This window comes from Phocoena sinus, chromosome 10, assembly GCF_008692025.1.
Source record: "Phocoena sinus isolate mPhoSin1 chromosome 10, mPhoSin1.pri, whole genome shotgun sequence".
Lineage (NCBI taxonomy): Eukaryota > Metazoa > Chordata > Mammalia > Artiodactyla > Phocoenidae > Phocoena > Phocoena sinus.
The window spans coordinates 36,461,756-36,475,382 of record NC_045772.1 but is presented as its reverse complement, the minus strand read 5'-3'; the positions used below and the strand labels follow the sequence as shown (position 1 = coordinate 36,475,382).

General features: G+C 38.0%; 1 protein-coding gene across 9 annotated transcripts in view; it reads left to right on the top strand.

The window, feature by feature from the left end:
* The window catches only part of TMTC2 (transmembrane O-mannosyltransferase targeting cadherins 2), an 847,045-nt gene that overhangs the window by 343,978 nt on the left and 489,440 nt on the right, over positions 1-13,627 (top strand). For 8 of the 9 annotated variants that reach the window (XR_004351770.1, XR_004351769.1, XR_004351771.1 and 5 more), the window contains one exon: positions 3,952-4,015. Coding sequence is in view for 6 of the 9 variants with exons in the window: in XM_032645685.1 (XP_032501576.1) it covers positions 3,952-4,015 (64 nt within the window). In the remaining 3 variants the exon portion in view is untranslated. Of the gene's footprint in view, positions 1-3,951; positions 4,016-5,171; positions 5,501-13,627 lie in introns of those variants that run through there. The other variant, XM_032645689.1, reaches the window with a different exon arrangement.

The window sequence follows — 13,627 nt, the reverse complement described above, 5'->3', positions numbered from 1 at the left end:
TCCAATTGATGTCTATGGTTGGCATGGTGATTTAATCTTTACTCTTTAGATAAGGGACAAAATGTTGACTCAGGGTGACATGTTAGATGAGGGTAGTCACCCATCTGGGCCCAGTGTAGTTTCCTGGTAAGAGTAATTTTTCTTCCCATCTCATTTCTGGCTTTTGTAAAGTATATTGTGGCCAGAACACAAGGTTGTCTACATACGGCCTGGGAGATCTCTTGGCAGGGCCAACTACTTTCCCCTTTACTCACCTTCTGAGTCTTCTACGTGGACACGCGGGAAACTTACGGTCCCCTTCTCTGTCTGATTGTGACCACCGCCCCACAAAATAGGAGATTTGGGGGGTAAGAAAGTAAGTATCCAAATACTCTTCTTGCTTTTTCTCATTCCCTATTTCCTTGCCTTTCCCCTGAATTCCTACTCTTCCGCTCCTTTATGGGAGACGGTGAAGTACATGCGGCAAAATACTATAGTGCATTCGTGGCCTCTCCCGTTGCGGAGCGCAGGCTCGGCGGCCATGGCTCACGGGCCGCTCCGCGGCATGTGGCATCTTCCCGGACCAGGGCACGAACCCGCGTCCCCTGCATCGGCAGGCGGACTCTCAACCACTGCGCCACCAGGGAAGCCCCTCACTGTTTTTTCTTAAAACTATCCTCTGCTCAGCTGGGTCTGGTGAAGTTCACTTCTATCAGTTTGGGAGTTAGAATTGGAAGGATGTAAAACCTGCCATTGCAAATATTCTCCATATTCTCCCCTTTTCTTTTTTTTTTTTCATATTTTCCCCTTTTCAAATCTCATTCCTTACTTTAAATCATCGCTTTTAAGCATAATAATCAAGAAGCATGTTTTATTGCTTTCTTAGTATTTGATGTAAGAATTGTTGTGGTCATCTGCCGCAGAGCAATGTACCACATGTCATTCTGATACATCCGGCGCTCACAAAGATAGCAGCATGATCCTGTGATTCAGATATTTTATTTTAGAGCCCTTGATTCTGAGCTCAACCACTTACCAGCTGTGTTGCCTTGGGGGACTGTCAGCTTCTCTAAGCCTCATTTTAACCATCTTTGAAATGTGGTTAATAATAGCAATAATAGCAATAGATTCATAATATCGTTGAAACTGGAAAATAGAGTAATCAATCCATGGAATTTTGTAAGTGATACATAGAGAATTTACTATCTCAGAAAAGAAATAGTGAACAAAGAAAAGAAATATGGGTATTCAGGAAAAGTATATTTTATCAGCTTCTTTAAATAGTTTGATCCCAGTAGTCTTTGGAACCTGAGTCCTGTAATCAGTCTCTAACAATCCAGTGGTTGAGGTTCTAGGGTGTTTACTAGAATCCCCTAAGCAACTGGCAGGATATTGCTAATTTCCTCAGTTTTCAAATGCTGAGTAATGATTCATTCATTTTTACATTAAGATTTATTAAGTACTCCCAGGATGTTTCTTGCAGAGGGGGGAGTTTGCAATACAGCTTACGTCATAAAGTAGACATTGGACAGCTCCTCATGAGTTTTCTCTGTAGAGAGTAAAACGAGGATATACGGGAAGATTCAGTGGGTAGAACTGACATACTCTTTTCCCTACAGTTTTCCATGTGTTGCCATAAGTGCCTAGTAGTCAGTAAAATCCGTTTAATATTAGAAGAAAAGTCCTAGAGTCAAAATTAATTTTCACAGTTATATGGCAAATATAATAAATTCTATTTGTATTTTCTTATTTCATTAGAATATCATCAATTCTACTTTTAGCTTAAGAAACTAAGTCTTCTAAACTAGATATTTCCTTTGGGAATTAAGAAGACTGAAGACAGTGAAGGCTTGAAAAACTAATAACCTTTTTATGGGGAAAAAAACATTTTTCAATTGCATTGATTATTATTTTAAAGGCATTTTACCTAGTGAATTCCTGAGTTTCTTTTTTGATCCTTATCTACCTCCTGAATCTGAATGTCCATAAAGATGAATATTAATGGTCACCATACTTCCTATGTTAAACATCTATTGGTTGATCTGGCTTCAAAGTAACTTACTTCTTTGTAGAATTAAGTTACTCTAATTTCCTACTCCATGCCTTTTATTTTCCTCTGGAGAAAACCTTTCCAGGGCATGACCTAATGAATTCTGGTTCAAATTTCCAAATGAATCTGAACCAAAGTGATTCTATAGTTTGGTTTAGGGAACCTTCATTAAATACCCTAGCGAGAGAATTTTTACTGTTTCATACCAGACTGAAGTACTTTTCTTGACATATTGAAATTGAACTTCAACATTTATGAGAATATAAATTGCAACAGCACTTTGTAACATGTTGTAAGTCCAGTAGAGTCTTAAGTCAAGGACTTTTACTTTCTCTATAACCCCATTAAAAATAGCAGTGTTTCTAATTATTTTTCCTTTAAAAATTAGAAAAATATGTCCTGCTCTCCAGAGAAATGTTATCTTCACTTATTCCTGTAGTTTATATGGTTGCATGCCATATGTCTTTATAGTTTTTATGTGGCTTGACCAAAGTGCAAATTCAATTTTATAGGTATGGCTAGTTTGCCTTCTCTTTTAAAGAGAGAAGTGGTTTTCTAATTGAGAAAGCTAATTTTTGTTTCTCCTCTTTATTCCTGATCTCTTTGCAATCGTCTTGTCTCAAAAGGTTCTTCACATCACAGTTTCAAGAGAAGACTCCATTTTAACTGCAGGACCGCACGGCTTTAAGTACTATTGTTCACACTATAGTTATCTGAAGTTGAATTTGTTCTTTTTCTATAGCATTTCTTTTCTACACAGATATGGTCACCAGACTACAGTGTAACCTGCAAGAGCTTCTAGCTTTTATTATCTACCATCTTGGAAGGTTTTCAGAAAGCAGCATGGCATGATCAAAAAGCATAATGTTTTGATGGTTACTTGGCTGGGCTTCTTTGGGACTCGAGAGATTTGATTTCTTCTGTTAACCCATTGGCTGAACCAAGGAGTTTGCTGTAAATTGCAAGAATAGACAGTGCACAAACTTATCTATAAAGTTTAGTCTGCATCTTATTTGTATAAGTCACCTGTGCCACTCATGGTATTTGGTAGTAATTAAGAAAAACTGACTGTAGCTATTTGAAGGCTGTGGGAACTACAGAATTCACTATAGACTGGAAGACATAGCTTGAACTGGCAGGAAATAAAGTAGCCCCAGAGTCTTCCTGCAAAGAAGCAGGACATCCAATAGCAGTTCTTTACAGGAAGACTCTGACCAGGATATAGCCCTGTTGCCTCCACCACTGTCACTGTGAGCAAATTCTAGCCATCCTCTCATCTTTCTGTCATTTGCTCAGGAATCAAAGTCCTAAGCAAGAACATCCCGTTAGCTGAGGCTACATCATGTGCCCACCCTGGTGACGGGAGAGCAAAGAGAGGGAGAGACTGGCCTTTTTTTTTTTTTTTTTTCTGGATAAACAACACACAATGGAAAGTTCCCCTCCTGGACTGTAAAGAAAGTAGCTTTCTAGATAGATTTTTTTTTTTTTCTAAAACCTGAAAATGTTTAGTATTTTCATAAAACAAGAGCAACTAAATAGTAATCTTGACAGTTTATTTTTAAGAGTTAAGACTTTTCTAGGACATCATACTGAAGCAGGAGAATCCCAACCCTGTGACATACTATGGACATTAGCTTGGAAAAGGAAACTAACATTGCGAATTCCTAATGTGTACATTTAAAATAATGCCTACTGAGTAGGATTAGGTTGAGATATTATTTACAGGGCCTTAAAGATCATGACGAGTACATTGTATGCATTCAATTTTTACTGATCTTTTTTCTTCTCAGTCACCTTATTATTTGATTGGCATGATTGTAATCTTTAAAAAGTTAATATTATTTTGCTACATAATGATTCTGTTCACCTCTCTGAAATTTTAAAATAAACGATTTTGTTTTTGTTTTTGTTTTCTTTAACAGGCAGGCTAGCCTCAATGAAGCAGCCGAGAAGTACTATGATCTGGCCGCCAAGCTGAGGCCTAATGTAAGTACCTTCCTAATGAGAAGTATTATTCAAAGGGATGGACTCACAGCATGTGAGAGTTTTAGACACAGAAGCCTTGTGATACTGGTGTTTTTCTCTCTGGTCTCTTATTTCGCGTTAAATGGCTGATTCAACCATAAAATATGCCCGTCTCAAGCTTCTTTCTTTTTCCGGAGGTACAAATGGCTATTTACTACCGTGTGTGAAGCACCATACATTTTTATCATTTGAACACAGGTTTTAGCATTATTAGATATTTTGCATTTGGATGACTTTTAAAATGAGTTCTTTGAAAGTACTTTTGCTGTGGTGTTACATACCTTTGGACTTCCTAACAACTCAATGATTCTTATGTGTTGTCAAACCTCAAGCTGTGTGTGCCTCTTCCCTATTCCACAGTACTCATTTCTAGTAACTGTGCTTTTCAACTTTATCAAGTATTTTTTATTAGACTTTTTCCCTGGGTAGTCACACTTCCATAAATTAGATCGTTGCTATTGAAATAGAGAACCATTTACGAGAGAATAAGAACTGGTTTTGTATCGGTCTTCTCAGCACTTTTTTATTCACAGTACATCATTGAATTCCAGGGCATTGCTTTTATTCTCATCCACACTGCTCTGCATCACTCTGCAACACTAAAACCTCTACCCTGCTCTCTGGATCTACGCCGTCTATTGAGAAATGTAATTTTCAAACAGTAATGAAAGTGCACGTGTGATGGGACTACAAATAATGGAATCAGTCCCATTTCTTTACAGTAACTCATCTATTGGACAAAGGTCTATAGAGTACCTGCTTTGTGATAGGATACAGAGATTTCATACCCTAAAAGACCACACAATGTAGCAGACAAGACTGAACATAATCAACTAATTGAAATACAGTGTGGAACAAGGGGAGGATTAATGCTTCCTGAAAGCAACCCACCCAGGAAGTAGCTTTTTTGATCAAGAGACTCAACCACATGTAACCTTAGCCCTTGAATCTAAATGTCCCAGTTTCATTAATTATGAGGTACTTTAAGAATCGGTAAGCTGTTTGCAACAGAAGAAAATAATTTAATAGTTGTAAAAAGAATAATAAGCACTAAAATTTATTAAACACTTGTTTAAACAAGTGAATTCTCACATTTATTTCTCACAACAACCCACAGATACTTCTGTGATCCTCATTCTGCTGAAGTTCGGAGAAATGAATAACTCACCCAGTATCACAACTAATAAGTGGAATCACATTGTAACCCAGGCTGTTGTGTGTATAAGAGAAAGCTCGATGGAAAAAAAATGCAGTTGTATCTTAGAAAATGCAAGCCAGAAGTCTAGAAAAACAAAATAATAATGGTCCTGTCATTTATTCATTAAATATTTACTGAGCATCTGTTAAGTGCCAGACACTATTCCAGGCACTGGATACACGCCAGTGAACAAAATTGACAAAAGAGTCTCTGCCCCTTGGGAGCATATAGTCTAGTGGTGAGGAGACAGAACAGAAGCAGGTCAATAAAATATATAGTATGTCTGACAGCAGTAAGTGCTTTGGAGAAAAATGGAGCAGGAAAAGGAAATTAGAAGGTGCAGGGGGAGGTATGCAGGAGGCACAGCTCTGTAAATGCCTGAGTTGGGCATCTTGTGTAGCATTTCTAAGAAAAGGGTTGGACTTGAGACCTTAAACTTATAAATTCACTGAAGACAGAAGTCAGGATTTTTTGTCTGACTGACTGCCTTCCTTCCTTCCTTCCTTATCCGCCTTTCCTTTCCTTTCCGTTCCTTTCCTTCCTTCCCTTCTTTGATTAATAGAATTGATTGATAGAATCAATAATAGAATGATTAATAGAATGATATAATGCTCTTACTATATATACTAAATGATGGTAAGTTCAACCTTTGTTCATTGAGTAGCAGTCCCTTGAGTGTCACTTTTATTTTTGTTAAGTGGTTGATCAGGTGGCCGTCTTCAGCACATTGTAATGGATTAGGGAGAAAAGGGCTCTCTGACCTGACCTCAAAAATGAAAAAGAAAATGAGGCACCACAAGATTTAAACCTGACTTACAAGAGTATTTATTTTAAAGACTGGCCAAATCATAAAATCAATACTTAATCTCCAACTCGAAGCCACTTTTTCTGAAACCCCAAAAAGTTTCTTCATAAACACGCCACAGATTGCTTTTGAAAAATGCATTTATTCAAATGATATTTCTCTTATCTGGTAACAATAAGTTAAGTATTTTATAGACTTGGATAAGATATGAAGTCTATATTTAACAATAAGAAAATGATGTTACAGTTGATGATCAACAGATGTGATCTTTCCCTAATCTGTTTTATGAATTGTGTTTGGTTTTCTGTACATAATTTGGTAAGTAAGATGCCACCAAGATAAGACTGATAAAATGTAAACCTTAACAATAACACAGGTTTGTATTCTGAAATGAAGAGACCTATTTAAACAATAGCCCCATGTCATGAATTATTAGCAGTTAGCATGTGATCTAAATTAAAACATCCATCTGACATTTATCTTGCTCAGAGCTGTTTATTCCCTTTGTCATAAAAACATTCTTTGTTATTTCTGTACTTACTAAATAAATTTCAGTTACCTGTTTATATGAGAACATGGTAAACAGACCTCAACTCTTATTCCCTGTTTAAGTAGTTTCACTATCTTTTCTATTTTTCTTGTCTACATGGTAACCTAATCTTATTTTTCATAAAGCATTTTCTTCTGTTGTTTAGTTTTAACTACAGCAGTCTGTAGCTGTATGTCGGGGTCCTCTGTGGATTTTTCAGCAGTGCTCATGTCAGATCATGACTATGTGAAGTAAAATTTTTCATTGCAACCCCGTGTACTACCCACTTACTGTATTAAGAAGATTGCTGATTATCTGTGAGATGAATTCCTCTCTTAGTAAAATACCTATTCCATTTCTTCAGTATGTCCCATGATGAATTGCTTTATATTTTTTTCTTCTACGAAAGTCTTATGTTTCCATACAACTTACTTGAAAATTATTAATTGACTTTTAGGGTTATTCATATTCAAAGAATTCCAGTGACCAAATGCTAAAATAAAGAAATCTAAATTAGCAGAGACATATAACTTTATTTATTTTTTTAACATCTTTATTGGAGTATAATTGCTCCACAAGGGTGTGTTAGTTTCTGCTGTATAACAAAGTGAATCAGCTATATGCATACATATATTCCCATATCTCCTCCCTGTTGCATCTCCCTCCCACCCTCCCTATCCCACCCCTCTAGGGGGTCACAAAGCACCGAGCTGATCTCCCTGTGCTATGTAGCTGCTTCCCACTAGCTATCTATTTTACATTTGGTAGTGTATATATGTCAGTGCTAATCTCTTACTTTGTCCCAGCTTACCCTTCCCCGTCCCCATGCCCTCAAGTCCATTCTCTACATCTGCGTCTTTATTCCTGTCCTGCCTCTAGGTTCATCAGAACCATTTTTTTTTCAGATTCCATAAATATGTGTTAGCATATGGTATTTGTTTTCCTCTTTCTGACTTACTTCATTCTGTAAGACAGACTCTAGATCCATCCACCTCACTACAAATAACTCAACTTCATTTCTTTTTATGGCTGAGTAATATTCCATTGTATATATGTGCCACATCTTCTTTATCCATTCATCTATCAGTGGACACCTAGGTTGCTTCCATGTCCTGGCTATTGTAAATAGAGCTGCAGTGAACATTGGGGTACATGACTCTTTTTGAATTATGGTTCTCTCAGGGTATATGCCCAGTGGTGGGATTGCTGTGTCGTATGGCAGTTCTATTTTTAGTTTTTTAAGGAACCTCCATACTGTTCTCCGTAGTGGCTGTATCAATTTACATTCCCACCGACAGTGCAAGAGGGTTCCCTTTTCTCCACACCCTCTCCAGCATTTATTGTTCGTAGATTTTTTGATGATGGCCATTCTGACTGGTGTGAGGTGATACCTACCTCATTGTAGTTTTGATTTACATTTCTCTGATGATTAGTGATGTTGAGCATCCTTTCATTTGTTTGTTGGCAATCTGTGTATCTTCTTTGAAGAAATGTCTATTTAGATCTTCTGCCCATTTTTGGATTGGGTTTTTTTTTTGATATTAAGCTGCATGAGATGCTTGTATATTTTGGAGATTAATCCTTTGTCAGTTAGCAGGCACATATAACTTGACATGTTAGACTCTGGTATTGTTTCTTCATCAGGGGTATTGAATACATCGTCATTTACTGAAGTGCACATTTAGAGAAATATATTTATTTAAGTGCACATTCAGAGAAACATTTTTGTAGTGGGAAAACTCTTTACCAAAATTGCCATTTTAATTTTTTCCACTTTCAGTTTTCCATTTTTATAAATAAAATTGATCTTTCTGTGGAGGTTACTTTAAAAAGACAACACTTTTCTCTGTCTTCTCTCCCATTTACGCACATCAAAAACTGCTGACTCTTGAGGATTAGAAAGAACATTAAAATGAAATGGTTTTGTTCCTCCTGTGGGAAGTGAGCCAAATTCTGCATTAATTTATAAGTTTTTAAATTTTCCGTAAAATGCGAAGAATGGGGAATTTGCATAGTACAAAGTCACCCAGTTCTACTTGGCTTTTAGTAAATGCCAAAGTTAGAAGAGGGTAATTCCTAATAATGAGGAATTCTATTTCTTTATATTTTGTATTTTTCTGCATGTAATTGTTTTTGGTCTGAATTCATTCAACATTTTTATTGTTACTGTTAAGTTCTAACATAGTGTAAAATTCTACGCCAAGTGCAGTAGGATCCAATTTGTGAAAAATTAACCCTGACCTTGATGCGGGGAGAAAGTGGGGGAGAGAACCAAGGATCCAGATCCTCGTACTTCAAGGCAGTAAAAGATGCTGTATATTAAGTGCTCCGTGAGTGATAGAAGCTAGGTGCTGGAAAAGTGCACAGGAGAAAAAAAGTACTTTCAGGGCCTCCCTGGTGGCACAGTGGTTGACAGTCTGCCTGCAGATGCAGGGGACACGGGTTCGTGCCGCGGTCCGCGAAGATCCCACATGCCGCGGAGCGGCTGGGCCCGTGAGCCATGGCCGCTGAGCCTGCGTGTCCGGAGCCTGTGCTCCGCAACGGGAGAGGCCACAACAGTGAGAGGCCCCGCGTACCGCAAAAAAAAACAAACTTTCAGCTGGACTGATCCTAGAAGACACTGAGTCACAGTTGACAAACTTAGAGAATCTTGAAATGATTGGAGGTTTATAGGTGAAGTTTTTAGCAGGAAGAAGAGAAAAGAGAGAATTCTGGCAGGTAGAGGCATATGCATGAACAAAGACATGAGCTCAGAAAGCATGAACTATACCCAAGGAACAGTAAGCACATGTGGTTAATATTGCCCATGGTGTGGGGCAGAGAGGAAGAGTGGGGGAAGATAGAACTGAAAAATAATATAAAACCAGATGAAGGGCATTGAATACCATACTGTGAATGAGGAGTTTGTATTCCAGGATTGTGTTCAGCAGGATGATGTAATGAAAGTGGTAATTTATCAGATGTGATGAAGAATGTGTGTTTCATTTGGGAAAGTAGAAATGACACATGCAGCTTTGCGAAAAGCAAATAAAAAGTCATTGAAATAGTATAGGCAGGACTTCCCTGGTGGTGCAGTGGTTAAGAATCCGCCTGCCAATGCAGGGGACACAGGTTCGAGCCTTTGTCCGGGAAGATCCCACATGCCGTGGAGCAACTAAGCCCATGCACCACAGCTACTGAGCCTGCGCTCTAGAGCCCACGAGCCACAACTACTGAAGTCCACGCACCTAGAGCCTGTCCTCCGTAACAAGAGAAGCCACCACAGTGAGAAGTCCGCTCACTGCAACTAGAGAAAGCCCACACGCAGCAACAAAGACCCAATGCAGCCAAATATAGACAAATAAAATTTATTTTTAAAAAAAAACAACTTGCCTTCTCTCTTTAAAAAGAAAAAAAAAATAGTATAGGCACAAGGCATAATATAGATCCAAAAATACAGAAACACAGTAGAATGGAAAAGAACATGCAGGGAGAGTAAGCATATTATTTGATAGGATATGAGTAGGAAAATTAATTGGCCCAATGAGTGTTCCAAAATTTTAAATTTAGGTAACTTGGAAAAAAAGAAATCCCCTAAACAGAAATAGGACAGAAAAATGTGTTTATTTCAAGAAGAAAGTGGTAAGTTTGAACCGAGCAGATGCTAAGTGAGAAGGAAGATATTCTAATTTTCTACAGGACATTCCTATCAAGTGGCAGTTGGGGGAAAGGCCACCGTTAGGCCTAGAGGTGCAGGAGTCATTTGCAGAAACTGCACAGTACCAAAGGAGAGGATAAGATCACCGAGGGAGGGAAAGTACAAGAGGAGAGAAGAGAGCCCATTTCACAGCCCTGAGCATCCCTGCATTGGAAATACAGGGTGAGGAAGGCATAAGACAGCAATAGGACGTAGAAATCAACATTGGTGAGCAATTTCCACTGCTGCTAAACAGTAAAGAAAAACAAGGACTGAGAAAGTCCTTTGACTTCAAAGGATAAGATGACGGGCTACCTTCGTGAGTTCAGTTTCATGCAAGTGATATGGGCGGAAGTTGTTAAGGTGTTAAGGACATGAGAATTGGGAGCAGAGCGTGTAAAGTGAATCTGCAAATAAGTGTGGAAGTAAATGAAAGAGGGCAATACCAAAGAAATATTAAGTATGTGTTTATTAAATATTAAAAATAGGTGTTAGGGCTTCCCTGGTGGCGCGGTGGTTGGGAGTCTGCCTGCCGATGCAGGGGACGCAGGTTCGTGCCCCGGTCTGGGGGGATCCCGCGTGCCGCAGAGCGGCTGGGCCCGTGGGCCATGGCTGCCGCGGCGGGAGAGGCCACAGCAGTGAGAGGCCCGCATAACGCAAAAAAAAAAAAAAAAAAAAAGGTGTTAAAGGGTATGTGTATGTGTGTGTGTTTAAATACGAGATTTTAAATGTGTTCAAGTAGAGGGGAAAGCAGAGGAAATATAGAAGACCTTAAAGGATTATTTCCTCCCCAGGGACTGAAAAAGAAAAAGTAGACTATGAAGATATAAGGAGGAAAAAAAAAATTAGAAATAGAGCATGCGTAGGTAGTAATTTACTAATGTCATCTTTATTTGGCTGTCTGTTGGTCCTGGGCAAAAAGGTCAGAATTTGAAGCCAAAGGCCTGTGGATAGAGCTGAACATGCCAGGCCAGGCAGTAGATAATATTTGCCATAGGTCTGTACCATCTATATATGATCAGTAAGTGCCAGGAGAAATTCTGGCCTTAAGCCCTTTGTCATCTTGTGATAATTCTCAGTAAAGTTCTGAAATCACTGGTCGATTGCTTCTAGTTTTGATTCAGTTCTCTGACTTTTACACTGATTGTTGTATTCACCCTTTATATTTCTAGTATGTATAATATTTTATAAATGTTTTCCAGTGCACATTCATTACATATGAATTCAAGGGGAATGTGTTCCAAAGATTGGACTGTCCAATAGAAAATTACATACATGCATTATACCTTTCCTAGGCACTTAGAACATAAATTATTTCAGAGTATTATTATAAAATCAAAGCTGATGTTATGCATTTGGGGCTCTTTGGCAATGATTATATGTCAGAGAGCAAATGAGAAATATGAGATTCAAAGAAATGAGCTTACTGTAAGAGAGTGCAGCTGTGTTATGAGCTAGTACATAGATTCAACGATATATTCCTTTCAACTTGGACTACCCTTTTTATGGTAAATATGGTTGTGAGATAGGGTAGGGAGAGATGGCTGTGCAGTAGAAATAACCACTCAGACTAGAATCTGGGGGGAAAGGGTAAGAATTAACTTCTGATGGAAGAATTACCTTCTGATAGAAGAGAGAGAAAATATTCTGAGTTATAGTTATTTTCTGATGGGGAAGATATTCCTCAACCCTAATTGGAACAAGAGACCATGAAATTCAGTTAAACAGGACAGATTCAGATTTGACCATGTAGGGGATTTTGATGGGGGAAATTGCTGAGATTGCCATCTCACTGGGGAAAAAAAAAAAATAGGGTAAATAATAATTTGTCTGGGAAGCAGTTAAACCACATTTCTGCTTGTAAATGGAGGAAAAAACACATGGCCTTTTCCAAAACTTTCCACAGGCTTCTGTGATGTGGGAAAATTACATACCATGTGTCTCTTGACTTTCAGGCATTAATAATATATGGATCCCAGAATCACCAGATTGACTTTATGAATAAAATGCATTTTAATATTGTAAATATATTTCCCACTCTCACTAGTCATTTCAGTTTCAAATACCTCTATATATTTTACAGTCAAAAATAGAGTAAGTTGACAAACCCAGAATAAATAGGTTTCCATCAAGAGAGAAATTGCCGTTAGTTTCCCTCTGTATTTTATCTGGTTTTATTAAAAGGGCCCAGAGATATCATTGAAACAAAAACTGTTGGTTATTCACACATACCCACTTAAGTCAACAAACCCTAATTCTACTTCAGTTCATAAATAGACTTAATCCTTTCGATGTTATGGACATTTATGCACACAGCCGTAGAAATCAAATATCTAATTCTTCGTGTCTGATTTCAGCAAAATAGATGCTCACTTCCCTGAGAGCTTCAGTTATGCCAGGATCGATTTTAGCCCCAGTTTTAGATATGAGAAGACACTCATATCTGTCTTCAAACTCCTTTCTACTGTAGATCTTCTTTCCAAATTATTTAGATGTTGCTTTTCTTCTAACAAGTTACAAAGTCGAGTTTTTGGTGCATTCATTTCTCTCTGCTTACATTGTTGCTTTGTGTTATACTTCTATTTCGAAAATGTGAGATAAACCAGAAAAAATGTATTTCTGAAGTGATTACTGTTTTTGTTTATCATCTGTATAATTCTTCATGCTTAGAAGACAAAGATGGTTAGTATAATCCACTTGTTTACTAGCTGTTGATGTGGGCTAGTTGTTGCCTAGACCGGGATTAGATATTTGGACCCAACTAAGCTGAATTTACAGTTTTTCCATCCTTGGGGTATTGTTATTCATCACAATCCACTTGCAATCATGTTTGAGCACTATTTTTTGAAAATGTATGTATGTGTTGTGTGTGTGTTTTAGATTCACAACCAGAAAAGGATGAGGGGGTGTGAGACGTGGGCAGGAACTTCCGTGGCTCTTGGCTATAAAGAAAATCAACCTGAGTACTTTAGGGTTGAGGAACATCAAAAACTTTGGGAAATTCCACTTAATTATGTTCTCTGATTCCAAACGTGTTTATTTTTACTCATATTTCTTTGTGAGGGTATCCTTTGCATCGATTTATAGCTATAATTGTTTGAACTGTGGGACCACACACTAAAATTACTTTTAGTCCCTTTTCTTCCAGAGAAACTAGATTCCTGTTTTGTTTTGTTTTGTTTTGAACTCAGCTAATCTAACCACACTGGCCCATGTTCCTACCTGGGAATAGCAACTAGGGTGGAGCAGTAGCTGCTACCATGAGAAGGATATGACCTTCCCTCACCCCCAGTCACCACATTCTTCATAATCCCCTTTGGTTATTTCCACAGCTGGCCTCTCTCATTTCTTTTTTTTTTTTTTTA